The sequence below is a fragment of the Stegastes partitus genome, unplaced genomic scaffold (assembly GCF_000690725.1).
Source record: "Stegastes partitus isolate 25-593 unplaced genomic scaffold, Stegastes_partitus-1.0.2 Scaffold10, whole genome shotgun sequence".
Taxonomy (NCBI): Eukaryota; Metazoa; Chordata; class Actinopteri; family Pomacentridae; genus Stegastes; species Stegastes partitus.
In genome coordinates, this window is record NW_007577741.1 from 989,319 (window position 1) to 1,015,810 (window position 26,492).

At 42.9% G+C, this 26,492-nt stretch overlaps 1 protein-coding gene across 3 annotated transcripts in view; it reads left to right on the top strand.

Annotated features, from left to right (window-relative positions):
- cadpsb (Ca2+-dependent activator protein for secretion b) overlaps positions 1-26,492 on the top strand; it is a 71,683-nt gene that overhangs the window by 37,794 nt on the left and 7,397 nt on the right. The window contains exons 6-22 of one of the 3 annotated variants that reach the window (XM_008285779.1): positions 751-872; positions 5,430-5,541; positions 6,838-6,977; positions 7,366-7,432; positions 7,779-7,887; positions 7,969-8,181; positions 13,774-13,910; positions 13,991-14,178; positions 14,915-15,016; positions 15,110-15,173; positions 15,272-15,395; positions 18,510-18,524; positions 19,984-20,072; positions 21,973-21,981; positions 24,251-24,407; positions 24,504-24,645; positions 25,365-25,526. In XM_008285779.1, the coding sequence (XP_008284001.1) occupies positions 751-872; positions 5,430-5,541; positions 6,838-6,977; positions 7,366-7,432; positions 7,779-7,887; positions 7,969-8,181; positions 13,774-13,910; positions 13,991-14,178; positions 14,915-15,016; positions 15,110-15,173; positions 15,272-15,395; positions 18,510-18,524; positions 19,984-20,072; positions 21,973-21,981; positions 24,251-24,407; positions 24,504-24,645; positions 25,365-25,526 (1,952 nt within the window). Of the gene's footprint in view, positions 1-750; positions 873-5,429; positions 5,542-6,837; positions 6,978-7,365; positions 7,433-7,778; positions 7,888-7,968; positions 8,182-13,773; positions 13,911-13,990; positions 14,179-14,914; positions 15,017-15,109; positions 15,174-15,271; positions 15,435-18,509; positions 18,525-19,983; positions 20,073-21,972; positions 21,982-24,250; positions 24,408-24,503; positions 24,646-25,364; positions 25,527-26,492 lie in introns of all 3 variants that reach the window. The other 2 variants (XM_008285771.1, XM_008285787.1) reach the window with 2 other exon arrangements.

Below are 26,492 nucleotides of genomic sequence, written 5' to 3' on the forward strand. Positions count from 1 at the left end.
TCCCTTGAAATTAAAATTTGAGGAAAACATGACCAAGAAGACACAAGGTTAGAAAAAAACTAAAAAACAGAGCATGAAAACAACAGACACAGGACAAAAAGTAAAGCAAAAGTACATCATATGTTAAACAAAATCCAGTTTAAGGCAGCACGGTGGAGCAGCAGATAACAGCTAGAAGGTTCTGGATTTGAATTTCCGTCTGCTTCCCACAAAGACGTGTAACTGGTGCCTCTGAATCGGCTGTAGGTATAACTGTGAGCGTGCCTGTATCTCCGTGTTCGCCCTGTGACGGACTAAGAATAGAATACTTTCATTCAAAGTGGACTCTTATCCTGACAGCACATATTTCTGCTTTTGTCCCATTTGGAATTCACGGTTGCAATATACCAGTTACCCCTGGCAGTGTTAGTGCTGTATTGTATTCGCTGAGCTATTAAAGACTGGGTATAAGACTTGATGAGGTAGATTATGCCTACAAGCAGTTTCAGTGATAGAGTTGTACTTTACAGGAAGGATAGCAGTAATTTTTATTGGCTGTTCCCGCTGAACATCAGCTAAAATCTACATTTTAGTACAACGGAGGCTACGAGTGTAAACAGGCATCGTGGCTGTGATAGTATTTCTAAAATAGCAAACTGGATGGATTTTGCTGCCTGCTCGTCTGCTGTTGACCCTTCTGCTCTGTAACCTCTTTCAAGAGATGACTCACTTCTCGTCTGCAACCTTCACTGAGGTGTCTGTGCTTCTCAGGTGGTGATCATGGAAGTGCAGGGGCTGAAGTCTCTGGCTCCAAACAGGATTGTTTACTGCACCATGGAGGTGGAGGGAGGCGAGAAGCTCCAGACCGACCAAGCAGAGGCATCCAAGCCAACGTAAGAACCTGAGCACACATGCACATTTGTTTTCCACATGCATTTATGTGAGTGTAAACTGTTGTTTGTGCCCTGTCGCTTGTAGGATTCACATTCTAACACTTTCTAAGCCTAACGCAGCTTTGAAACTTTTGTAAAGGCTGAGAACAAACCTCTGGTGATCCTTTCAAGGAAGATAAACCTTGTTGTTTCCTGCAGATAAGCCAACAACAGTTTTGAGCATTGTAATTTAGATTATGTAAGGATAAGACGAAGCATAATCTAAGAGTCCTACTGCATCACGCAGGGACAAATGAACTGGCTTACAGTACTTACAGTGAGCCAAGCTGCCAAACTCTCCCACATCTCAGCAGCTTCTTGGTTGTGAGGCCACGTTTCCAGACCTCCTGTTCGTGTTCTCTGATGCCTCATTCCTTCTGAAAGGCATTTTGTGTGCAAATTACTGCATTTTAAAGGGAAAGGGGCTGTATACTTGAGCAAAACTTTGAAATCGATCAAGTGCAGTCATGACTTGATAATCCGACCCTTAACAATCCTAAACCTGCTATCTGACAGGTTTTTTTTTAGGAAAAAGCAACAGAACCCATTAAAAACAGCCTTAACATACCGACAGCCTTGGATTCTGACTCCGACATGACATTTTATGTCACCAATCAGGATAACGGCGTATTATCTGACTGAACAATCCCACTGATTGTCTACGTTCACACTGCAGGACTTAATGCTCAATGAGGATTTCTTTGTGAGTTCCTTCACGTTTCCAGTTCAATGCGACTTGTATGTGATCTGCTGTGTGAACTTCATACGACCCAAAAGTGTCCCGCATGTGCAGAAGAGGACACGACGACGTCACACGCAGCGAGTGTGCTCAGTGTGAAGTAAACATGGATGGTCACGGTGGAGCGTAAAACAGAAACGGAAACAGAACTGTGACCGCTAACTAAACTAGCATCAGCAGCCAAGTACTGCCTGTGTGTTCCGGACACGTCCACCCCATCGGAGCGCTGCCCCGGGGTGGAAGTGTCCCCGACCGTACCGAATATTCAGATATGCATCATTACTTAATATCTAGAGACCAGAAAGTGCTGTTCGGACCAGCCCTACTAGTTATTATAACAACTATGAACAATGAATATTAACAACAAGTGAGCCTTCCAGCATCAAGCCCTCCTTGTATCTCGACCTCCGTCTTGACAATCCGACAGCCTTGCTACCCAACATAAAAGATGGTTTTGTAGTGTGGGATTATCGAGTCACGACTGTTCTTGATCTGGAACAGCAGAATCTGGTCGCCTTGTCGTGCAAAATACATCTCCACTTGAAACCTACCTGTATGTACCTTTTATAAAGTATAGCTGTGATGATTCCTAACAGCAAACCCCCTAAACCTTTGGAGAATCAAAAACCTTTAGTGTCTCTGTTGTGTTAAAGCTGCTTGAGTCACTTATGATTCACAGCTGAAGTCCAAAACCTTTCTGACCAGGTAGATTTCTGACTCATTCGATCAAGGTAAGTGTAATCCCACAGTATGTCAGGTACAGAATGGAACCGGATAGCTCGCGTGTTTCCTTCCTTCCTCTCAAAGCCCCTGTGGTTTGCACATATCCTAAATTATTTGGATATCTCTCTTCCTGTTATACCTTTTTTCATCAGCCCCTATCACGACAATGACGATGGGGAAGAAAAATATACCTGTTTCCTAAATATATCCACCCCCTTTTTTTCATCTAATTAACTATTATTGCACAGCAGAGGATACAGGAGGAAATGTCCATGAAACATTCATGCAAATATGAGCTATTTTAAGGCCCAAATGTCTTCCTCTGATCTCTCTAATTCAAGAGCCATTTTATGAAGAGAGTATGAGAGAGATGGAGGGACATGAATGAGGGAGGGGATTAGAGGAGAACAAGGCAAGGGTAATGTGTGTGTGTGTGTGCTTGTGTTGCATATGTTGTGAGGACATTTATCCATTTACTGATGAAATATTGTGAGGACCTGCCATAAGGTGGAGATGTGGTTTAGAGTGTGGTTAGGTTTAGGTTATAGTTAGAAAAAACCCTCTGAAGTGATGGGAACTGTGTGTGTTCTTACACACATGTACCCGCGCTACCAAAACACACACACACACACACGAGATAAATGTATTAATGTACAGACTGCTGCAGGTTATTTGCATACAGTAATTGGATGTGTTCAGCAGTTGTGCGCTTCTACTGACATTCAGCTTATTATAATGATTTTACATTTAACTTTGATGAATCGATTAAGGGGTCGATTTAGTTAATGTCATCGTCTAGTCGTTCTGCTGTTTGTTTCTTCATTTGACCCACTTGAGCGTTCGCGGGGTTTCGCGTGTTTTGGAGAAAGAGCCGCAGCTCCATTAATAGACCTCGGATCGAGCCACAAGGTCACCTTCATGCCAGCACAATGGTTCCATCTGAAATCAACGCAGTTTGCCGTCGACTGCTCGCTGTCAGTCAGTCAGTCAGCGGCGTCTCTGCTGCTCCCGAACGCGCCGCAGCTGCAGCATCTTTGTTATATTAAGCAGCAATTAATTATAAATGTTCGAGATGCTCGTAAGAAACAGCACTTTCCGAGGCTGTAAACCGACACCGTGTTCTCCAAATCTCACTGCAGAGCCACAATCCAGGTATTTATGTTACATAAAGCAGCAGCATAACATGCTGGCAGCCCCGCATGGAAATGAGAGGTAACACAAGCTCATATATGTTGTGTAACATGATTACAGTAACCTGCATTCTCCCTGTGGTTTTTGTTCCTTGTAATCCGTTTGGCTTGTGAAGGCGTAGCTGGCGATGAGATTCAGTCATTAGAAGTGGTTTGCTGCTAAAAGACTTTTTTCTTTTTTTTTTTCAGGCCCGTTTTACATGAGTACTCCAAAATTGCACTCCGATAACAATGTCAGACGCGTGAAGGACAGCTTAAAACTAAACATATCAAAAAATCGATTCAGCAGAGCCAGAAATACGCTCGTTTTAATCCCACACATTCTTCTTGCTTGTCAAAACCTGGTGCCTACATAATACATAAAGTACTACCTGCTGCACACTCTAGTAGCAGCTGATGTGTCCTTGAGCTGCAGCCTGAGACAGGTGCGAGGAGTCGGCTGCAGAGGTCTGGCAAACTCCTTCTAACTCCCCTGTCTTTTCCAAACTAAAGTCAGGGACATCAGTTAAGTTTAGCAGATTTCACACAACTTCTTTTGGGGTGTTACGTATCAATGCAATGTCACGAGAAGAGGGGACAAAATCGATTTCTGTGCCAAAATTAAAGTTCAGCAAAACTTTTTGTATGAGGCTTCAGCAGCCTGCGTTCGACTCATTAACTGGGTCTCTTCCAAAGTTTCTGTCTTTTTAGTACCAGATTTTCAGTCTATATTATATTCCGTGTCTGTCCCTCTGCTGCAGCTCTGCAAAGAAACACTGTGTTGAAATGAAAGAGAACTTTGTTCCAAAGAGACTAACTTTAGAAGACACCCAGCTGATTTGACAGACGCAGACTCAAGACTGATAACGGCGCCTGCTGAACTTGAGACGTCACTGTAGCACCGAATGGGAGCTGCGGATTTTGCTGTATAAATTAAAGCAGACGTGAAAAAAATCCTTCAGGTTTTGACCCGTGAGTGCAGTCTTATTTTGAGGCTGGTCCTTTCTTTTCTGGAGTCTGTCTCTGCCCGTGTTTGTTTATCCTGCAGGTGCTTTAATTTCCTCCCCAAGCAGAAAGACATCCAGGCCATCTGGACTAGAGAGGCTCTTAACTCGCTCTCAGTGTGAATGTGAGCTTATTATACATTATACATTTTGCTTCTATTTTGTGTCTCATTACACTTGGTTCTAAATAATAGATTTCATTTTGCTTCTCATTTACTTTTAATGCAGTTTTAATACATTTTCATGCGATTTGTATATTCTATCCAAGCTTTGTGTTGCTTTTGAAACGTTTGGGTTAAATAAAGACGACGAACGTGAGAACAGAAGCTGATTTTGGTCAGTCTGCAGCATCGGGCTGCTGCTTTCTGTTGTAAATGTGGCTGATGATGTGTTTTGTTGTGTAAAAGTCTTGCCTGGTGCAGCTTTGACGACGCCTGGTATATAAATATCAAGTGACAAAGAGGAATAAAGCGTGCGTGTGTGTTATTTCCTGTGGTTTCATCTTGACTTTGACATACTGCAAATCCTTCCAATCAGTCCCTCTTCATCTTTCTTTTGTGATGGAGTGGTGTGTGCGTCTACTAACAGCATATTGTCTCTCCTCTGGTGCATATTTCTGTCCCAGTGGCCCAAACGCTGCTGCTTCGACGGGGATTTCATTTCTTTCATTGCCGTATAAATTGTCTGTTTGAAAATGTTGACTGACATTCTTCCGAGTGATTTAGATGTCGACTGTCGAGAAGAAGGTGAAACCTCTCCTCGGCTGGCTTTTATTCGAGCTGAAAGCGATGGCTGTTGGAGATGAAGTCATTGTGTGGGAGCACGGCTCTATCGCGCTGTCATGGTAGCTAACCTCTGGAGTGTCTTTTGTTGTGTCTTTCAGCTGGGGGACCCAAGGGGACTTCACCACCACACACCCTCTGCCTGCTGTCAAGGTGAAACTGTTTACAGAGAGTACAGGAGTGCTGGCACTGGAGGACAAAGAACTGGGCAGGGTAACACTTGGCTTCATTTGCATTTTTGCCATCACACAGAATACCGTAACGACACGTCACACAAATAAACGCCAGACTTGCATTTTGCATAAATTACAGCCGGATGATACACAGAAATACATGCAGGGTCAGTCAAAGCATTTTTTTCCCTCTTTTGTCCAAAATATTCAGCTTTTGTTTTAGCTCAGCTGTAATAAGCTTAAAAGAGTGTTCGGCGTGCTGCCACTTCACCGTGGTTCAGAAATAACCTTTTGTTATTTTAACATTAGATAGATGTCAAAATGAGAAAATCTGAGTCGCACATAAAAGCTCAGCTCTAGTCCCACAGAATTTTTATTTTTGTTTGAGCATTTTTTCAAACATTCTGGAGGAGCGAACAGCACATTTCCTGTGTGTGTGTGTGTGTGTGTGTGTGTGTGTGTGTCGAGCTCACACTTGTGTTTGACCAGCACTCACCTGAATCATGCTGCTGCACTTTTGCTAACAGCAGACTCGAGTAAGTGCAACTTGCACAAACACAATACTTGTTAAAAAAAAAAGTATATAAATCATGAAATGCAAGATAAAGCTCAGACTGGCGACCACCTACTACCTCACAGTGTTTATGTGTCGAAACATGAGGCGTCGAGGGAGAAAAAAAAAGGCAGTTTTAAGACCTCTGCTCAAAATACTTACATACTTTTCTGCCTTTAAGTCTTATAAAACATTCAAACTCGTGCATTAACTTTTCAAACGATCATCTCCGAGAGATATCAGCTAAAGTGAAATGAAATGGAAAAAAAAATTCAGCCTGCAAGCTGCTCTTTAAATCTCTACCGACAACCGAATCAAACGTAGACGCGGCAGAAACATGAATCAGTTCTCTGCCCTGCCACTTTTTTTTTTTTTTTTGAGTGTAAATGTGATATACAGTTAAGGAAGGTGGCGTTTCAGGTTTGGGCAGCGGCGCCTCAGACGTCCCTGTGGTGGCAGTGACCTTGGCTGTGACAAGGCTCTTTGATCTCCCACTGCAGCAGAGTTGGCAGGAAAGCAGGCTTCCTCAAAGCTCTTTAACTCAGCAAAGAGAGATTAGGCCTCCTCTTCGGGGAGCCAAAGCAAAGCACTGTTCTGTTTCTCCATCGTGACTCACTTTATTATTTCACTTGTGCAAAAAAAACACACACACACACACAATCACTTGTCATTACAAACACACTGATTGGTGCTGCAGACGGAGATCAAAGATTTCCAACCTGGATGTTAAATCTGATCATTACTGAGTCTTACATGTTGATTTTTTTCTTGTTTTGAGTGCAGGTCGTTCTCCACCCGACTCCCAACAGCCCCAAACAGTCAGAGCTCCATAAGATGACCGTGACCAAGGCTTGCCCTGACCAAGATCTCAAGATCAAACTGGCCATACGCATGGACAAACCACAGAACATGAAGCACTGCGGGTAAGAGATCCGCCGCCGCTGCCGCCGAGCGAGCTGTGCAGAGACGCTCTTTTCATTTTCCCATGTCTTTCCTATAGAACTCCAACCCTCTCAGCTCCTTGGCCTCATTTCTATTCACGTACCATGGAAAAATACTGTGAAGTGCACTACTCCCCCTGGTGGATACTAGCGTGTAGTTTAGTTTTTACTAGCAGGAGGTGCCAACACACTCAAGACATTGGCAGCGACGTTATTCATTTATGTAACCATTATGCTGCCCGTTGAGAGAATTTGCATCAACTTTCCTCGTCTCTGGGTCGGATATAATGAACCATGTTTGCAGATTTTCGCTGGCCGTTGTGACGTGTTTGCTGCATTTTATCACTGGGTGTGAACCATGTTTTGACAGGTATCTGTGGGCTTTCGGGAAGAACGTTTGGAAGCGTTGGAAGAAGCGTTTCTTTGTCCTGGTGCAGGTGGGCTTCTATTAACATGAAACTAAAGCAGCGGTGACCCTCTTAGCTGAGGCCACTGCTGGTAGGAGTTTTAGCCCAGGAGTTGGCTTCCTTTATATCTACTGAGCTACGATATTGAACGCATCTCCAGGAGATAAAGAATATTTGCACCCACTGATGCTATAGACCATATGGCTGCTCTATATTACACTGATATGCTGAGAAAGATGAAATTTAATGAAATGCGTAGGCAGTCTTTAAAAATCATCGACTGTTACTTTATATTTCATTACTCAAGCACCGTGCAGAATTCAATAAGTCTTTGTACGGCTGGTTGAAGTGATTGCTAATCCTTTTCTTTTCGCAGGTGAGTCAGTACACTTTTGCAATGTGCAGCTACAGAGAGAAAAAGTCAGAACCGCAAGAGCTTCTCCAGCTGGACGGATATACTGTGGACTACAGTGACCCCCAGCCAGGTGAGACTTCGGCGCCTGCACGCACTCGCTGTTTACTCGCGGCGTAAATATCTAACCACTTGATCTTTAACACCGTCTCAGGCTTGGATGGTGGCAGGGCTTTCTTCAACGCAGTGAAAGAAGGCGACACTGTGATCTTTGCCAGCGACGACGAGCAGGACCGCATCCTGTGGGTCCAGGCCATGTATCGCGCCACTGGCCAGTCCCACAAGCCCGTCCCACCCACTCAGGTCCAGAAACTAAACTCCAAAGGGGGCGCCTCAGCCCAAATGGACGCCCCCATTTCTCAGTTCTGTAAGTAGCCTGAAACACAACATGGTCACTTAAGCAGAACGCAGTTTCCATCCACAAAGCAGCGAAAGCTCTAACCCATAAATGTCTCACGCCATGCGCTCCACACTGCAGTCACAAAACGTGCTGGTAGAACTAACACACAAGCACGCACACACATGCATTGATCTCTCACAGATCCCTCCAGCATCTGATGGACTTCCACTCATTGTCACCACTCCCACAGTGTTTAAAGGTGCAATTCCATGCTATTCCATCAGTCTGCTCACAAGGAACAACCAACCTGGAAAAAAAAACAAAAAAAAAATACGGAAGCAGGATATGATTTGCAAAGTTTGTGTAGTAAATTACCACACATACGATTTGAACATTCAAGCCTGCTGGGGTTGAATTCAGACTGACAGTGGCTGGGTGTGCTGCTCCTGTCCTGACCGTAGGCCTGTTTTAATCCAGTCTAGGCTCTAGAGGGCAGCTGTGAAAGGCAGCTGTGGTTCTGAGACAGGTTCTCAAATGGTTCCTCTTGTCACTGAATGACGGATAAAGCCAGACATGTCTAAAGTTTTAACGAATCTGTCACTGTACTTGCACCTCTAAGCAGTCCACAGGTCAGGTAGCAAAGTGAAGGTAAGACTGTCTACAGTAGTGTGGCATCTGTACCAACTTCTGTTGTAACCGTCTCTTGTGTCCCCCCTCATTAAAGAAGGGAAAAACAAACAAACAAAAAGCTAGATTTTTTTTCACCATAAATTCAGCCAGCAACATTTTTCTTCACACAATCTGTATCAAGTGGATTTTGACCTTTGCTGTCAATGATTTTCTTGTTATTCGAGTCCAAAAGTTGAAATTAGCGTGTCTAGCGTAGACCTCACATACTGCTTAACAATTCACAATAATAGATCCTGCTATTCAGAACAAGACTTTTTGTGTGCATCTTTTGACTCCATAGGCTCAGGATGATTTCTTTTTCAACTGTAATGAACAAAGATTTTGACTTTTTTGTACCTACAAGCAATGCAGAAAAACAATTGGCCTTTCGACACAAATACCAAACCGACAGGGTTGCAATGATATTAACAAAAACAAGCCCCGCTTTTATCCCACTCTTTGTTCAACATATCAGAAGACATGAATTGGGTCAGTTACTCAGAATCCTATCACATAAAATTCTATGTTGTTTCTCCATTGGTTTCTTTGTCCAGTATGTGATCGTTCTTGTGGTTAGTTGACTCCTCTGATGCCAGCTGTTGCCATTCAAAGCCTCCTCACAGTGGCACAGACCTCCTCCCCCTCCCTGAAACATTGTGGCACACCACGCGTACATGTTTCACCCCCTGGTGGTCTTGAATGGCACTGGGACCATAACATACACAGCCCTCCTGACTCTGCTGCAGTGGACGGATAGAATAAAAAAAAAACTATAAGAAAAAATCAAACAAGAGTCCTATGAAGGTTCTGAGCTGCACTGCACGTAGTCGATCACAGCAGAAAGTGGTTCAATGCACATCACATATGTGCTCCATTAAACAACAGGTTTTAATTCTAATAAATATATTGTACAGTTTGAGGATCAAACTCCAAGATGGCTCGAAGGGGTGCAATTATGTGCACCGTATATAGTTTAAGATAGATCTTATGAAGAAAACAGTCACCTTTAAAGAGGCTGAGCTCCCCACTTTTGCTCTAAAAACATCTTTTTCTGTAAAACTTTAATCATGATGACACTACTATGACAGTAACAGGGTTATTTTCCTGACTGACAAAGCTCCTCAACAGCCACAGGAGAGATTTTACAACCATGAGGTGTGCAGAAAAACACTCAGATGTAAACATTTAAAAAATGCATGTATGTTTGGCTGAGGTGGACAAACTGCTCTATGATCTTAAATCAGCGGATTGCTCCTTTAATGTCTGCTCATATTCGCTGTTTTATACTAGCAGTGTTTCCTCTTCTTGTAACCTTTCCAGGACCTTCATAGTCTCTTTTCTTTTTTTAAAAATAAAGAAAAAGAAAAAGACACGGCATCTTTTTGCACATAAAACTGCCTGCTGGGGGTTCCTTCACTGTGTAGCTGTATGTGTTTGCCAATGTCCCGTAAAAGTAAGCCTCGTGTTTGATCTGCAGCTCCACGGAGTGACAGTACTTAACGTGTGGCTCTCAACTCCTTAAGTACTCGTCCGTAATCCAGAATAAATAAAACTGCAGTGGAGTGATGAGGATCGTAAACTCTGTCTTCCTCCCTCTGTCTCTCTTTCTTTCTTTATTTCTTTCTCTCTTCCTCTCGCTCTCTCTGTCTTCCTCTCTCTAATATGCCTCAACATCTGTTGTTCACATATCCTCACATGTACTCACACACCACCACCCACGAACTATCATGTTGGTATAGGTTGTTGTTTTTGAGTTGTGTTTTCTTCTTCATGCTTTGCCTGGACCCTTCTTGAGTAATGCAGCTGCTAGGTCAGGGTCTCTCGTGATTGCTCTCCTCCAGCCTTGTTGCTAGTCTTTATGTTATTCTGGTTTGTCCCTTCTTACCCTGCTGTCTTCTAGCTGGACTCAAGGGTAAGTGCTTCCCTGTAGCCGGCACAGCTCAGATAATCCCCGCCGATTATCTGACAAATGCAACGTTCTTTCTCTCTTCTCTCCCCTTCTTCTCCTTTTTCACGTCTCGCTTCATGTCTTAGATATTAGTTGATTACTTTTTTTTTTTTCTTTTTCGTTTTTTATGACCTCTACTACGAGGATCAGAGTATAAGCATCCATTCGTGCCAGTATAGGATGCATGTATTTTATTCTAAGAACTTATTATTTGGCTCAGTAATGGTTAAAGTTGATATTATAGTTGTTTCTGCATAATTGCCTTCTCTCTTTATTCTTATTGGTGACCGGACCCCTCAGAGTAAAGCAACGCAATGCAAAAAAACGTGACAAGAAAGAGCAAAATGTTATGTTAAGACGTAAATTTACTGTTAATAATTTAAACCGATTCTTTTACAGCAGTCACACGACACCTAGAGAACATCTTTGCATACATTCATTTATTAATAATAATAATAATAATAATAATAATAAAAAAAGGAGATGAATTGTGAATGATCACGTCAGCCTGCGATGGAGTTATTCGATGCGTGAGTGTTTGTGTCGACCACGCTTTACTTCAGAGGGCTCAATTGCTTTTAATTCTTTTTCCTTTGAACTTTTCCCGACGAGAGTTGGCAAATATGTACGCGGAGTATTCTGAATGCCAAAGACAAGGAGTAGCTAATGCCGCCCCTTCTTACGATAAAATACTCCGGACCCCCTTCCTCCCCCCCTCTTCCTTCCTCCCATAGTAGATGGGCCTGTAGATTAGAGGCTAGACCGGTTCCACACCTCCAGAAAGGAGAGATCTCATTTTGATTTCTTTTGACTGCCCTTGTTTGCCTGAATAGGAGAACACCTGTGTCATGTGTTCATACTTTTGTACAAATACAGGAGTTTTCATTCATTTCCCCCCCTCCCCCCCATCTCCCAGAGAATGATACAAGTTTTGCCTCTGTCGGCTTCATGCTATCTACCCATGTACTTGCACCAAATTGTATTGCTACCCTATTAGAGTTCTCCGGTAGTGGTATGCCTGTTAGTGTGCTCTGTAGAGATCATGAATACACTGCAACATATTCAAGTATTGTCAACTTGCAAATGCGTAGAGAAGAGAAAAAAAAAAAAAGGAATGCCAAAAAAAACAAAAGATAAAATGCAAATTTGAAAATGGGTCTGCAGATGTGCATGACATTTTAAAAGCTTAATGACAATTCACACTGTTCTCCAGCATGTGATGGTTTATAAATGAATGCAAAAGTACTCTCGTATATATCTATATAACTTTGGTGATTTGGTCGCTTTTTTTATTCATGGTTGAAGTCAACACGATACTGTAAGTTACGGTAATGTTACTGTAGTATTGAGTGTATTCTGGACTTAAATTTCATTTCCTCAGTTAATCCAGCCAAAGGAAATATAAAGCCCACTCACTGTGTCTCATAGTCCAACCCCAGGCGCCATCTGTTCACTCTTTGGATGTTTTCTCGCTGTTTTAACTCTCCTCCACGACATGACTTCCTTTTCTTAAGTGTCCCAGAGTGAATCTTATTTCCGCTGTCATCACTTTCCACCGACACCCGTCTGACCTCTGTCTTACTGTCCCACTTAAAGGTTGTATCGGCAACCAAATCCTGTTTTGTTTTTTTCTTCTTCCATCCTGTCACCGTCTCTCATCCAGCACCGGTTCACCTCTGATGCCATTCACTCCTCTCAGTGTTTCTAGACCTCTCGTGTCCTACACTTTTCCTTTTTTTACATTATGACTTACTGTATCTGTTTTGTCCCTCTGATTTTTTTTCCCCCATCGTCCACATTTTACTTGTCGTCTCACAGGTTTTAACCCTCTCAGATTGGAGTACAAATAAGCTAAAGAGAAGTGTACTTTTTTTTTTTGTATTTTAGCAAATTTCAGTGAATGTTTAGCACCCACATTGCACCCCTTTTCCTCTTCCTTCTCACTGACCTGGAGGTTGACAGATGTCACTTGTGCTCTATTCAGTATCTCGGTCCTGCCCCGCCAAGATCAGGCCTCCACTCCCCCACACCCCACCCTCAAATCATCATCACTCACGTCAGCGTCTCTCGGACATGACACCTGTCACTCACACAGAGGACACGACTGCGCCTCTTATCTATTTTGATCATCTTTGTCCTCATCCTTTTCTCTTTGACAGCCATAATACTTACAGAGCAGAAATTAGTCGATGTTTTCTCTTGATTTAAAAAAAAAAAAAGAGCAGATTATTCCACCATTGATTTCATGAACCACTAAGTTTCATTTGTTTCATTTCTTTTTGTACACAGTTTGATGTGACTAATGTTCTTTCTTCATTGAATTTCACAGAGCAGGTTTTAGTGTTTTGAAAAAATTCTGGAAATCCTCTCGATTCCTAGAAGGTTAACGGCAAAACTTATGAAGCAAGACAAACATTTTAAAAACCAGATAGAGCTCCAGGATCCATGACTGGAGAGAAATCTGCAAGCTGATAATTTTTTCATGAGTTAAATTTTTTCTTGCACATTATTACTATATTTTTACAGCATGTTCAAACTCTTTGTGTCTTTTTTAGTAGCACACGTCTCGATATTTGTCAGGACCTGAGTGACAACAGTCGCGAATGGCAGAATCTATTGAATACATAACGAAGAATGCATCTGATTGTATCGAACAGCACTTCTTCAAACGGATCTGTAAAGATTTATTTCAAAGCACGAGGGAATGTGACATACCAAGACGCATGCATGCACATACAGTAGCGTCCCTCTGAGCTTAGCTTCAGATTAATCTCAAACTCAAAAAAAAACTCTTTACGCTGTCCGACACAATGCAAGTTGACAATGTAAGCTGTAAGTGTTTATAATTTGCCCTTAGAAGTAGCAAGAAAAAAAAAAAAAAGATAAAGAAAAAGAATCCCTGGTGTTTCTTGTGCTGTAACAAACACTTGCTGTCTTCCTGAGCCTCACTCATGTCCTCTCCTCTGAACCGTGTGCTTTTCCCTGTGCCGTTGGCCGGATAGACGCTGACAGAGCTCAGAAACATGGCATGGATGAATTTATCTCCGCTAACCCCTGTAGCTTTGACCACGCCTCGCTTTTTGAGATGGTGCAGCGGCTCACGTTGGACCATAGGCTCAACGACACCTTCTGCTGCCTGGTGAGTGTCCCTCCGGCTCGTTACCACGTCGCCTCATTCAGCTACGTGCAGGAGATGCAGTTTCTATTTGTGTTGTGCAGGGATGGTTCAGCCCAGGCCAGGTGTTTGTCCTGGATGAGTACTGTGCAAGGAATGGAGTTCGAGGTTGTCACAGACATCTGTGTTACCTGCGCGACCTCCTGGAAAGGGCAGAAAGCGGGGCTATTATCGACCCCACCCTCCTCCACTACAGCTTCGCTTTTTGTGCCTCCCACGTCCACGGGAACAGGTGTGCCCCAGTCCCTTCTTTTAAAATGTGTGTGTGTGTGTCGTGACATTGATAAGATTCATGAGCAAAAACAAATGGTGTTTTATTCAGTGTTAACATTAAGATCAGAACTAAAGGGTCGTCAGAAGCAGCCTGAACGTTTTGTGTGTTCTCCATCGATTTAATTTTTGTCATGTTTGCTTATTTTTATGTTGTTTTTGGCATGTTTGTTTTATATTTCATGTTATGTTGTTAATTAATTGCATATCTCTTCAAATTCCCTTGTTTTCTACCATTTTTCTTTGTTTTTTTTTCTTTTCTTTTCTTTTCTTTTCTCTCTGTCCTTTTGTTGCCATAGTCTCTTACTGTCCATATTATTCATCCTCCCATGCGTCCGTTAAAGTCAGAGAGGGCAGCAATTACTGGGGGCCGCTGGGCTATGAGGCCTTATTATCCCCAAAGAGCTCCCAGAGCCCAGACCCTTGTGCTGCCTCTAAACGAGCACGCATTTTCAAGTTTAGAAAGAGCAAGGAGTCCAAAACGCAACTCTTTCAAGGTCAAAAAAGGTGAGACATTGTCATTTATTCATGTGTAACACAAAGGGAACTCAAGAAAAATACATAAATCTCACGCTGTTTGCACGAAGCTCGCAAGGAGCTGAAGGCTGTGGGGGTTTGTTTTGTGTTGCTGCTCAGACGAGAGGCTGCACGAGTTGAACCTGTGCAAGGCTAAAGTATGTGTGTGATCCTCCTCACAGGCCAGATGGGCTGAGCACAGTGAAAGTGGATGAGAAGGAACGCTTCGAGGACATCAAGGAACGGTTGCGTGTGATATTGGAAAACCAGATTGTAAACTTCAGGTAATTGCCAACTCACAAACTGCAGTTGACCTCAAAACATAACGGCTGTTTTGCTCTGCTGTTACATTTCCGCTCCTCCGTCTCCCCTCGTAGATACTGTTTCCCCTTCGGTCGTCCAGAGGGTGCACTGAAGGCCACTTTATCTTTGCTGGAGAGGGTCTGTAAATGCTAACAAAAGAGCGTTTTATACTCAAAGAAATGACGACTGTGATGTAATGACAATGTTGCGTAATCGCTCTCTGATGTGGCCTGTAGGTCCTGATGAAGGACATCGTGACCCCAGTCCCACCGGAGGAAGTCAAAGGCGTTATCCGCAAATGTCTGGAGCAGGCCGCTCAGCTCAACTACGAGCGGATTAAAGAATACGCTAAAATCGAAGGTAACCAAGAACAACAACACAATCCAGCATCACATGACGGCCGCTGGACCGAATGTGCTAATGATAGGCTATAAGAGTAAAAGCATCCACCAGATAGTCCCGCTGGTCGTTAAGTGTCAGTATGCAGTATGGTTTCACATTAAAATGCTCAGCCAGTGGTTGTGTGGGATGAAAGTAGAAAAACAAAGCACTGAATATAATGATTCTCCCTCATATACTTTTTCCTACTCCAGTATGAGATTGTACTTATCGCTGTTGTTTATTTATCCACTTGGTATATTTGTGTCCACATCCCCAATGACTCGTGGCATCCCAAGATTATTTGTGACAGCTTGTCGGTCACTCTCTCTGTCTCTCAGTCCAATAACTCTCTCCTTTGTTTCAGGCCTGCTTTAGCTCTGTGCTGTTCTGTAGGTCAAGTTGGCTTTTGTGTAGAGGTGTGTGAGTAAAAATGCATTCAAATCCAAAGCCCTGAAATCTGTCGATGTGCTGATCTCTCATTGTGCCTTGACTATTCGAGCTGTGTAGCATCCCGGCCTCTGACGTTTGATCAGTGGGCCGAGTTCAGCTTAACTGAACGTCCTCTCCGGCTCCCAGTCGACACACTCCCCCTCTCCCACTACCTTACCTCTCTGATTCCTCCAGCTGCCCGTCCCTCTTTACACTCCCCCTCCTGTCACCTTTGTCTTTTGCTGAAGACCACTATCTTCTGCTCCCTGTCCCTCCCTCCCTCCTTCCCTGTCTGCTCTGCTTTTTCTCCCCCCTCCTCCTCCTCCTCTCACACACCACAGATATTTATTTAACCTCTTTTGCCTCTTTTGATGAGTGTCTTCTAACCAATGGGATGCTGGGATTGAACACATGCAAACCAGCATCAGCCCACCTGCATGTGCTTTGAGACATAACAACATTTCTTTATTGGCATGGATTACATACAAAAACTATTTACATCGACGACATTAAAAGACATTTCCTGATGTCTTATTCTCTCCTGCTGTGTTTTTTTTCCTCCAGTATACCCATTAAATGCATCGACATGCTGTTTGCACATTTACATAGAAAATTTTCTGATGTCGTTTATGCCTTGAAAGAAATCCCTCAGGGTGCTAAAGATACTAAGGACTCAAACCTTACTATCTTTTTCATGCTATGTGAATTTACTTCCCCCCTGTCCTCGTGAGGCGCCTGGTTCAAAACCAACCAAACATTTGACTACCTATTGGGCCTCCTGCCTGGCAGAATGTCGTTTTCACCTGGACAGCCCTCCTCCCATCTGACCTCCAGCCTTCCACCTTCTTACCCCAGCCTCTTGCATGCCCCGATCCTTTTTTGTAGGGAAAAAGAGGGAAATGTATGAGCACCCTGTCTTCTGCTTGGCGTCTCAAGTGATGGATTTAACCATCCGTGAGTACCTTCATCATCCTCTCCCGCCCCTCCCCGCCACCGCCAGTCTCCTTTTCCTCCTTCTTTTAAGCGCTCTTTCACCTCATCCCCTCTTTGTGCCTCTTCTCCCTTCTCTTCAGAGAGCTTGCTCCCGCCATGCTTGTTTTTTATCTGTGCCTTTGTCTGTGAGAGTGAGTGGGGAGCGCACCAGTCGAGAGATCTGAGCAGTACCACACTGAATCAGTCAGGGTCCTTTTTTTAGCACCATCTGTTTGTGATGGACATGAATGAGCAGTCTGGTCTGTAAGCTTCTTTCTTTTGGTTGGATGCCCATTCCTTTGACTTGAATGCATTTTTAAATTGCTTACATTGGTATCTCCTCCAGTCATTTGGTCTGATCATGTGTCAGTGGTGTGCTGTGCCGAACAGGTAGGCTTTTTTTTTTTTTTTTTTTTTTTTGTGCTGCTGCTGCTGCTGCGCCACCAGAGATAGTGAAGGATCATCTGTCGACAGAGCTATTGAAATGGGGGAGGACAGCGTAGGGCGTGTGGATTCAACAGTCACTCAGCGTGTCCTGTCTACGATCCCAGTAGCTGTCTGTGTGTCCTACCTGTTTGCGACAGCGCGAGCCTCGTCTGTTTGTTAACAAAAACATCTTATCACTTTTTTTGATTTCCAGTTTTCCACAGGCAAATGTTTCAGCGTGTCTGTTTTTTATTGTGTGTTTGTGACGTTTGTCTGTTGCATAGAAACCTCTCTGCCTGGAGCTGAAACCGTCCCAGCAGATTCTTTGAAAAGGGTCACATGATGATGAACAGCAACTCTGAGCATTAACCCCCACCCCACCCCACGTCTCTTTGTATCGTGACCCTAGAAACGTGCTAATTCTAAACATCTCCTCTTTATCTTTTCTCTCCCCTTTTTCTCGCTGAAGTCGAGAAAGGTCAAAAGGATCAAAAGGATCCAGGTGAACCCATGTTTAGCTTGTGGTTTAGCTACAGTGCACACATACTGTACATGTAAACACAGACCGCACACACGTTGATTGTAAATAAATGCAGAACACGTGCATGCACATCTTCCTTACATTTTGTTCTACACACACACACACTTATACAAGTTCTCAAATGTCTTGGCATGTTTGAAGCAAACTAAAGTAAATACTGTGGAGATTGTACTACTTTATACCGTTCCAGATGTAGTTCATGACTGGTATCCTCCACTGCCAGTCTTAAACTACATCTCTGCCAGTTTTATTACCATTTATTTCAACTTTAGACCAACAACACTTGAGCAATCGGGAACAATTGGCTGGCCAGAAATCAATAAAATCATAGAGTAATGCAATCTCCTACAAGAAGTTATAATAAGTCTTATATTTGCCTCCTTTTTAATGTAAAAAAAAAAAGACATAAGCAACATTTTAACCTCCATCATCAAATGCAACACAAATCTACATACATTTCAACCAGAGGCCATAGTTGATAATGGAGTTGTATGCAAATATGCATTTTCTTTACATCGTATATTTTCATGTATGATCATACTTAGATGCTTAAAGGGTCAGTTTTATCATATTTAACAAGAAGCAAACATTATTCCTATTTTTGAGACAGATTCCTGCAGATAGTTGTGTATTTTCACCAAGTCAAACATTTGCAGAGGTGATATCTTAGCTTGTTTGTCCTATCATTTTGGTGAACTGGCCCTTTAATCTTCCACAATAGTCAGACACATTGAATATTGGTGTTAACAGCCATAATGGATATCTTACATTTAGGATATAGGCCCTCTGTGCTGCGCTTGTAGAGAAAACCATGATACAAACGATGCTCAGATGAGCTCCCAGTGCTCCCTGCTGGAGACGATTATGACCACAGAATATATAGTTACTGTAATACAAATCCATGTGATCCATCCATTAGCGTTGATTAAATGTCCCTAAAGACGACAGCCCAAGTATTAACTCGGCTGTTTAGATATCTCACATTTCCCCTGCTGATGAGACTACAGACATGAGAATTGAAAGAGTAACCCAAAGTGCCAGATCAGGTTTTCTTCAAACTAGGACCCCAAAATAGATCCTCGTTTGACTCAGTAGCAAAAAAACGAAGAATATGAGAAGATGCTGCTGCTTAATAAAGCAACAAGACTTCCAGTCAGACCTGCTGTCTTTAAACCGCTATTGTTTTATGTAGAGTTACATATTTATGTGCTTTTGATTTCGGATCTGTCTAGCCATTCAGTTCCATGTTCAAATGATCTCATGCCACATAGTCGTACTGTTTGAATAATCCCATCTCATGACATGTATCTGTCTTATCAGATCATTCTGTCAGCGAAGGTACGAGCAAGTGATTTGGAGCTTTTGCAAGTTACCGACCAAAGTTACCGGCTGATAAACAAAAGGAACAGGACAGCTTTAGTGCACACGAGCCCAGCCGAGGGCAAATCCACCACCAGCACGCTGTAAAAATATTCATTAAAACAAACCCAACATCGTTTTCTCAGTCCTTTGGTGACTGTTTGGCTCATTTTGAGAGTTTAGTGAAGCAAACAATGCATTCTGAGCTGAGCCGTTGAAACTCATGTGTAAGACAGTAAATCAGTAAACTTTGGAAATGCATGTGAAAAACATCTTTGTCTCCTAAGGACTTTAGATAAAAACGGAAAGGCCCATTCTAATTCACATATTGGCCATGAAATGTAAATCTATGTTAATTTGATGAGTTATTTTTGCAGCGTGCGCTCAAGGACTATTTCTGACCACGCCATGCGACAGCTCCTTATACAGATGGCTTATTCAGTACCGCTTCACAATTTGCATGTTTCTGATGCCACATCGCACCTCCATCTCAACGCCACTATTCCTGTGTCTGATTCTCCTCCAGCATTAAGTCTGATATTCCTACAAACACATCAGCTCTGTTGCTTTATGTCATGCAGCCCAAAAAAAAAAATTAAAAAAAATGCATATACAGCAAATGAGAACACTTGTGATTTGGGGGCGGGGGAGGGGTTGTATTGTAAGTAAACACCACAGTGTAAGTGCTGTGTTTGTACTTTTATTAAACAGTCAAAAATATAGACAGGAAAGATCTTCTGAATAGTCATAAAAAAATCCCCCTGGAATCCTTCTCTGTGCTTGACTAACCACTCATCCCTCACCCTCATCCTTTTGTCTCAGAGAACGTAGGCCGCTTAGTCACGCCTGCCAAAAAGCTGGAGGAAACAATTCGCCTGGCGGAGTTAGTCATAGAGGTCCTCCAGCAGAACCAGGAACACCATGCGGAGGTGAGTGAGAACCCTCTCCTCCTCTCCTCCTCAAAGCACTCTCCCTCTATACTCTCACTCTTATCTCACTCGCCCCACAGCAGGGAGTTATAGTCTTATTATCAGCCTTCTATAAATAACGCTGCTTTCATCTGCTGGGTAACTAAAGAAACCCTTTCAAAGATGAATTTAATTTAGGAAAGCTCTAATTGCTGTTTGACAGACCATGGCTACATGGAATCGGAGCGCTGTGTTTGAGCGCAGACTGTAAATTAGATAGAAAGTGATAGCGTGTGTGCATCTCTTCCCTCTGATCACGGTCCACAGTGTTTCAGCGCTACATAAGTCGCCCAAGACACTGAAATATGGTCATGTTGTACTCAAAGTAGTTCAGTGTAAGCATTCGGTAAATAAGCTAATGGACGTTTTTTACGGTTTCTGTGTGTTCTCAATAAGTTTCCTTTTTGCCATCGACAAAATAGCCAGCTGCACTAAAACTCAGGACTTAAGTGAAAGTTGCAACACAGCAGGAGAAAACCATTAGAGGTTCTGCAACATCTGACTTAAATGGAAAAACACAGGCATTAGCAGCTAAATGTACTTGAATTATCAGAAGTCAAACTTTCTGTTGCCCCTGGGATTATAATTTATACTATAATAATAATCATAATGTGTCCTAATGTGTCAGTGGTGACATGATTGATGATGTAGAGAATGTAGTAAAGACGAAAAAGCAATTTCTGCTGTATAGATTTATATTAATGTTATGACCCTTTTCTTTGTTTTTAGCTTTTTATGTGAAAGATTAAACAGTTTTCCCTTATTTGCACTCTTACAGTTACTTAATTGAACCAATCTGCCAGGTTTAGATGGGAAAATACTCAATCACATGTAAAATATTTATATTTTTTCATGTATTTGCAAAGATTATGAAGCCACAAAGCTTGAAAAGCATGGGTTTATTCCTAAACAATGGATTGTATTTAATAAACGTGTTTGTTTTTATGTAAAATCTTAATGTAAAAAAACTGATTGTAGTGGAGTTATAAGTATATTTAACTGTAGTGGAGCAGAATAGAAGCATAAAGTAACGTGGAAATACTCGTGTGCAGTACAAGTCAATGTATTTTTATCGCTTTAAACCACTGAGCATAGCGTCCTTTTTGCATCATACCTGTCACCATCACCAGCGAGCGGACGGAGAGCATGATGAACATGTGTAGTTGTGTAGATCTGACGGTGATCCAATGTGATCGTAGAACATGCAGATAAAGCAGATTTATTGTATCTCTCTGAATATGCTTGACAGGCGGCAGTCACAAGTTCTGGAGATCAATCGGTACAGTATTTTTATTTCTTTTTTTCTCCTCTTCAGTCCCCATCACGACCCCCCTGTATGGCATGTGCGCCACTATGGCAACAGGCACGTTTTCTAGGCAGAGAATGAACTCTTAGGTGCTGTAGCACTGGGTGGGTTTGTAGGCACAGAAATGAGAGCAAACTTATTTAAAACATTTTGTATTTATTTATTCATTTTTTTTAACTAAAAGCACTTTAGCTTGCACAACATAACTGTGATCATGAAGCATGTTCATCGGGCCATAAAGAGGTTTCCTTTTTCTCCAAGCATGCTGAACCAGTAAAATCTCCCAAAGTATGCTCCATGTGAACCTTTTGAAGTTTGATCCACCATAAACATTTGTTTCCCCTCCATCCAGCGATTAATTTCACAGTCCACACTTGTTCAAGCATTACTTCTCCAGCTTCTCCTCCTCCTCCTCCTCCTCCTCCTCCATCCCCTCTCTGCTGTCTATTCTTAGTTTACAAACCCTATCAAAGCAAAAATGCCTCAAAAATACATTACTGTTCTGTACATCTTCCTGTGTTCTCACTGTCATATGATTGGTGACTGTCCAAGCAGGGAAAAGAGGTATGTAGTCCAGTTGAATGAGAAACTCCCATGATGCTCCTTGCATGTCCCGTAGATGATGCCACTTCTCCTTCCCCCCTCAGCATCAGTGCACTCCCCTGGGACTGGTCCCTTGACTTGGTTGCATTGATACAGCACTAGAGTCTGTGTGGCTGAACACTGGGTCTGCTGTAGACTATTCAGGCTCCCGTTTGTGTCCCGTAACCACCATCAAAGGTTGGAGGCGACTCCGCCTGGTGACCTTTGAGCGTCCCCACCCTCCTCCCCTCTCCTGTTGGAAACTTTTCCCCCCTTTTAACCGATATAATAAGAGTATCTCTCCTTGAATGTGATGGAGAAGAGCATTGTTTGCTGCCTGTTTCTCTAACTTTAGAGCTATGCTTTTTAAAAAGTGTTTGGGGGAGTGGGCAGGTAAGTATGCAGGTAAGTACGATTCTGACTGCGGTGGTTGAGTCAGGCGGGGAAATAACTTAAAAGCAGGTGAAATAACGCATGCAGCACTACTTGGAAAGATTACGCTTCGTTTATTGAACTTGGCAACATGTTAGTCTGAATGATAAGCAAATAAGCCAAGACTGCCAGCAACGCAACCGCTGTACTTCTGTCAAAGGGTGAGGAAGTCCTGACTGTGCTCGAAAACGAACGGTCGGCCGAATCTCAGAGACTTACTTAACTAATTGGAACAGACACACTTCCACACTGGAGACGCTGTGTGCTGCAGTCTTTGGTGCGCCTACTCCGAGATGTGCATGAGTCACATTCACATCTAATGGGCTGTGGGTTTGTTGGTTGATGTGAATGGTGGACCCCCTCGTCTCTTAGCTTGAGAGAAAAGCATGCAGGGAGGTCCACGGCTTGCATGAGAATCTGCCTCAGATAACTGTCGTGAACCTAACAAGGCACAAACTCGCAATCCTAACTGTGCATCTCTGTTGCTAAGTATAAACTGGATGTATAAATAATCCCACCGTTAATTAGCGAGAGCCGTGGGTTCGATGTAGACGTATGCGATGGAAAACACGTATACAAGCAGCACAAACACACACAGAACACTCGAGCAGATGGGCGTGATAGTGTGTCATTTTCTTTCAGTCTGAAAGGAAATACCCAGCAATTCAGAACCCACACACGGCGTCACTCAGTATTCATGACCATGAATACATATCTCCAAAAAGTAGACAACATCTAGCGGATATTTAAAGGAATAGTCTGACATTTTGGGTAATGTGCTTGGAAACAGGGAGAAACGCTTCGTCTGGCACCAATGTCTCAGAAGCAGGAGAACCTTAAAGGAAGTTGGGGGATGTTTAGGGAACCCTGCTAGCTTTGGGGGGTTCCTGGAAGAACCTTTAACGGATCTTTTCTAGAAGACAAAGAAGACAGTTTGTCACACACTCAAAAAAAACACTGAAAATAGAAATTATTTTTAGGTTGTAGTTTCTTTTTACGATAAATGAGCTCCTTTGGTTAAGATCGGAGACATTAATGCACATTTTCTGCTGACATATTTGAGTGTGAATGATACTTGACACCACTGACAAGCTCCTTATTTGCCTGAATGCTAAAAAAAAGTGTCTTCAATTTATTTAGGAGCATCTACAATATTGTTTTTCTTATGCTTGTGGCTGTTAAAATGTCACACGATAATAAGTTTAAAATGGAACCCTAATGAAACCTGTTCTGAAGAACCTTTGATGTTAATGGTGGTGAAGAACCCCGAAAAGTTCTCTGAGGCTCTTCTACTTCTAAAAGTGTAACCAATAGTGAGGAAACCTGCCTTCTAGCACCTCTAAAGCTCATTAACTACTAACCTGTATGTTTAATAATGTACAGTTTTGTGATCCAGTTATTTTCGTGACCAGGTCCTGGTGACTTGCCAGGAAGTAGTCATAGCATGTCACCTTCTGTTAAACCCGAACTTGTTTTGTTTTGTACTGATTAAACAAATTAAATATGACTTATAAACCACGGTGAGTGTTAGAGGTGCTCGTTAGGCAGAGCCATGCTAGCTGTTTCCCTTTGTTTCAAGTCTTTATGCTAAGCTAAGCTAACACGAAAGTCCCAGCAAGCAATCGTTGGTACGTTTCCCAAAATATCAGACTTTCCTGTTTCCATACTCAAGCACATGTACATGCAGCAAACATGAATCTGGTGGTGTTTCCTTCTAAGAACAACAGTAGCGTGTCTCATTCCCTTCTTGTTGTCTTTCCTCCTCATCCCATTAGCAGGATTCCTTATTCACCCGTTCTCCCTCCTGCTGTGTCTTTAGGCATTTGCGTGGTGGACAGACCTCATGGTGGAGCACGCGGAGAACTTCCTGGCCCTCTACGCCATCGACATGGACGCCGCTCTGGAGATCCAGTCCCCTGAGAGCTGGGACAGCTTCCCCCTATTCCAGCTGCTCAACGACTTCCTCCGGACAGATTGTGAGCGCCTCGCTCCACGTTCACGCTGGATATTTTTATCTTTAAAAAACAAAGACGCTAATAACTCTCTGTCAACGTCTCTCTTTTGTTCCATAGATCATTTGTGCAATGGAAAGTTCCACAAACACCTCCAGGATCTGTATGCTCCTCTGGTGGTTAGATATGTGGATCTGATGGAGTCCTCCATCGCACAGTCAATTCACAAGGGCTTTGACAGAGAGTCCTGGGAGCCTGTAAAGTAAGGAGCCTCCGTCTTTCTAGTTGCTCTGTAGGATGGTTGGAGATGCAAGGCTTTTATATTCAGATGACAGACTGACTGTGTGGAGGCTGAAAAATCCGGGAGAGCAGCTGTAATGTTCACCCATGCTTCCTGTAGGTTCACTTTTAAAGAATGAGCCAAGAGTGGGCTGAATAACCTATTTTTTTCTGTGAAAGAAATAGGTTATTTGTTCTGGAAATAGTACTTTGATTAATGTATGTGTCTCAACAATTTCTCTGCGACACATTGGGGTCAGGGCGACGCATAATGTTTCCGTTGTTTTGTTTGTGAACTAACCTTCATGACGTTCGCTTCGACGTGTTATCAGAAGCCAAAGACTGTTGTGTTGCTGTTATAATTTATTTGTCGTGGCTTTGACATGTTTGCTTTGGCATTTGTTTTATTGCAAATACTATAGATTTGTTAAGGTAAAAGTTTATTTTGTGAGTCTTTACATGTGGTCATTCAGATATTACTTTGCTTCTCCGTCTCACTGCATCGTATACGGTATATGTGTGTGCATCTCTTTACTCTGTAGGTATTTTTCTGTACAATGTTAGCGTCTCGTTTCTGTTGCTCCTGTCTTCACCTATCCTCAGATTTTACGTTACTGTTATGATGAGTGTCACATGGCTTTCTGCAGCTCCCACACCACTGTTATGGATTCTTTTTTTTCTTTTTGTCTGTCTTCTCTGCAGGAGTTTAACAAGTAATCTGCCCAATGTGAATCTACCAAATGTGAACCTCCAAATTCCCAAAGTACCAAATCTGCCAGTGCCAGTAGCAGGACTATCAGTTAACCTTCCACAAATGCCTAGCTTTTCTACCCCGTCATGGATGGCTGCTATATATGACTCTGAGTGTGTATTCAACTAGTTTACTTTAGACTTACTGAGCAAAGCAGAGAATAACTTGGTATGAAGATGCCCTCAGGCACAGATCATTCGAAAATAAAACTTTTATTTTCCAAAAAATTTCTTCTGTATGGCGTTAATGGGAAATGTGTGTAAACAAAATATAAATTCAAAGTACGTTTTCCCTTGTGTGGGTACTTACGGATGCAGTTCATGTTCATGCCAAGGTCACTCTGAGAGGTGTTAGAGTAGATGGGGTTCTGCTTTCTGAAATGAGAGACTGAAGCGCTCTCATTTTCCTCAACATGCATGCTGTTGAGCCGAGGTGTGGAGATACAGGCCAAAAAAAACAATCATTTAAATGCATCTATACATGCAGTAGATACAGCTCCGAGGCCATTGGGGATTTACTGAGCGCACAAACATCACCAGTACGTCCCCAGTTGAAAACATTTGCACGTCAAGATCTCCATGTATCTCCCCGGAGTTTTTGTCCACAGACATTTGCTTTAGTGATGCTTAGCGTACTGTAGACTGTACATGGCCGTAGGTTCATCTCTGACCTTGCCTGTGGTCTGATTGGGAGTGTCTCGGGCCGGCGGCGGTAACGCGGAGAGGCTTCGAGCTCGGACCTCTCTGTTTTACCGCCGCTCCCCTCCTGACTCTACATGCTTCATGTAGCACTTCCCCAATCAGTTCTACTCAGGATGCCCAAAAAGGTCTGCATGGTTTGTTTGGTAATTCTTCCAGGGCCCTCCCCGCCCCCTCCTCCCCTTCCCCCTACCAGCCTGGGGACATGGATGTTGAGAGAGGGCCTGTGATGACACAATTGGACCATGAATGCCTTTCCTGTACACGCCCTCCCTCACTCCTCCATTCCCTCACTCCTTTGTCTTGACACAGTGTGATGAGGTGCTGTATCTGCAGTGACTTTACCTGCATGTGGCCACTTCGCATACCGGTCAATAATCA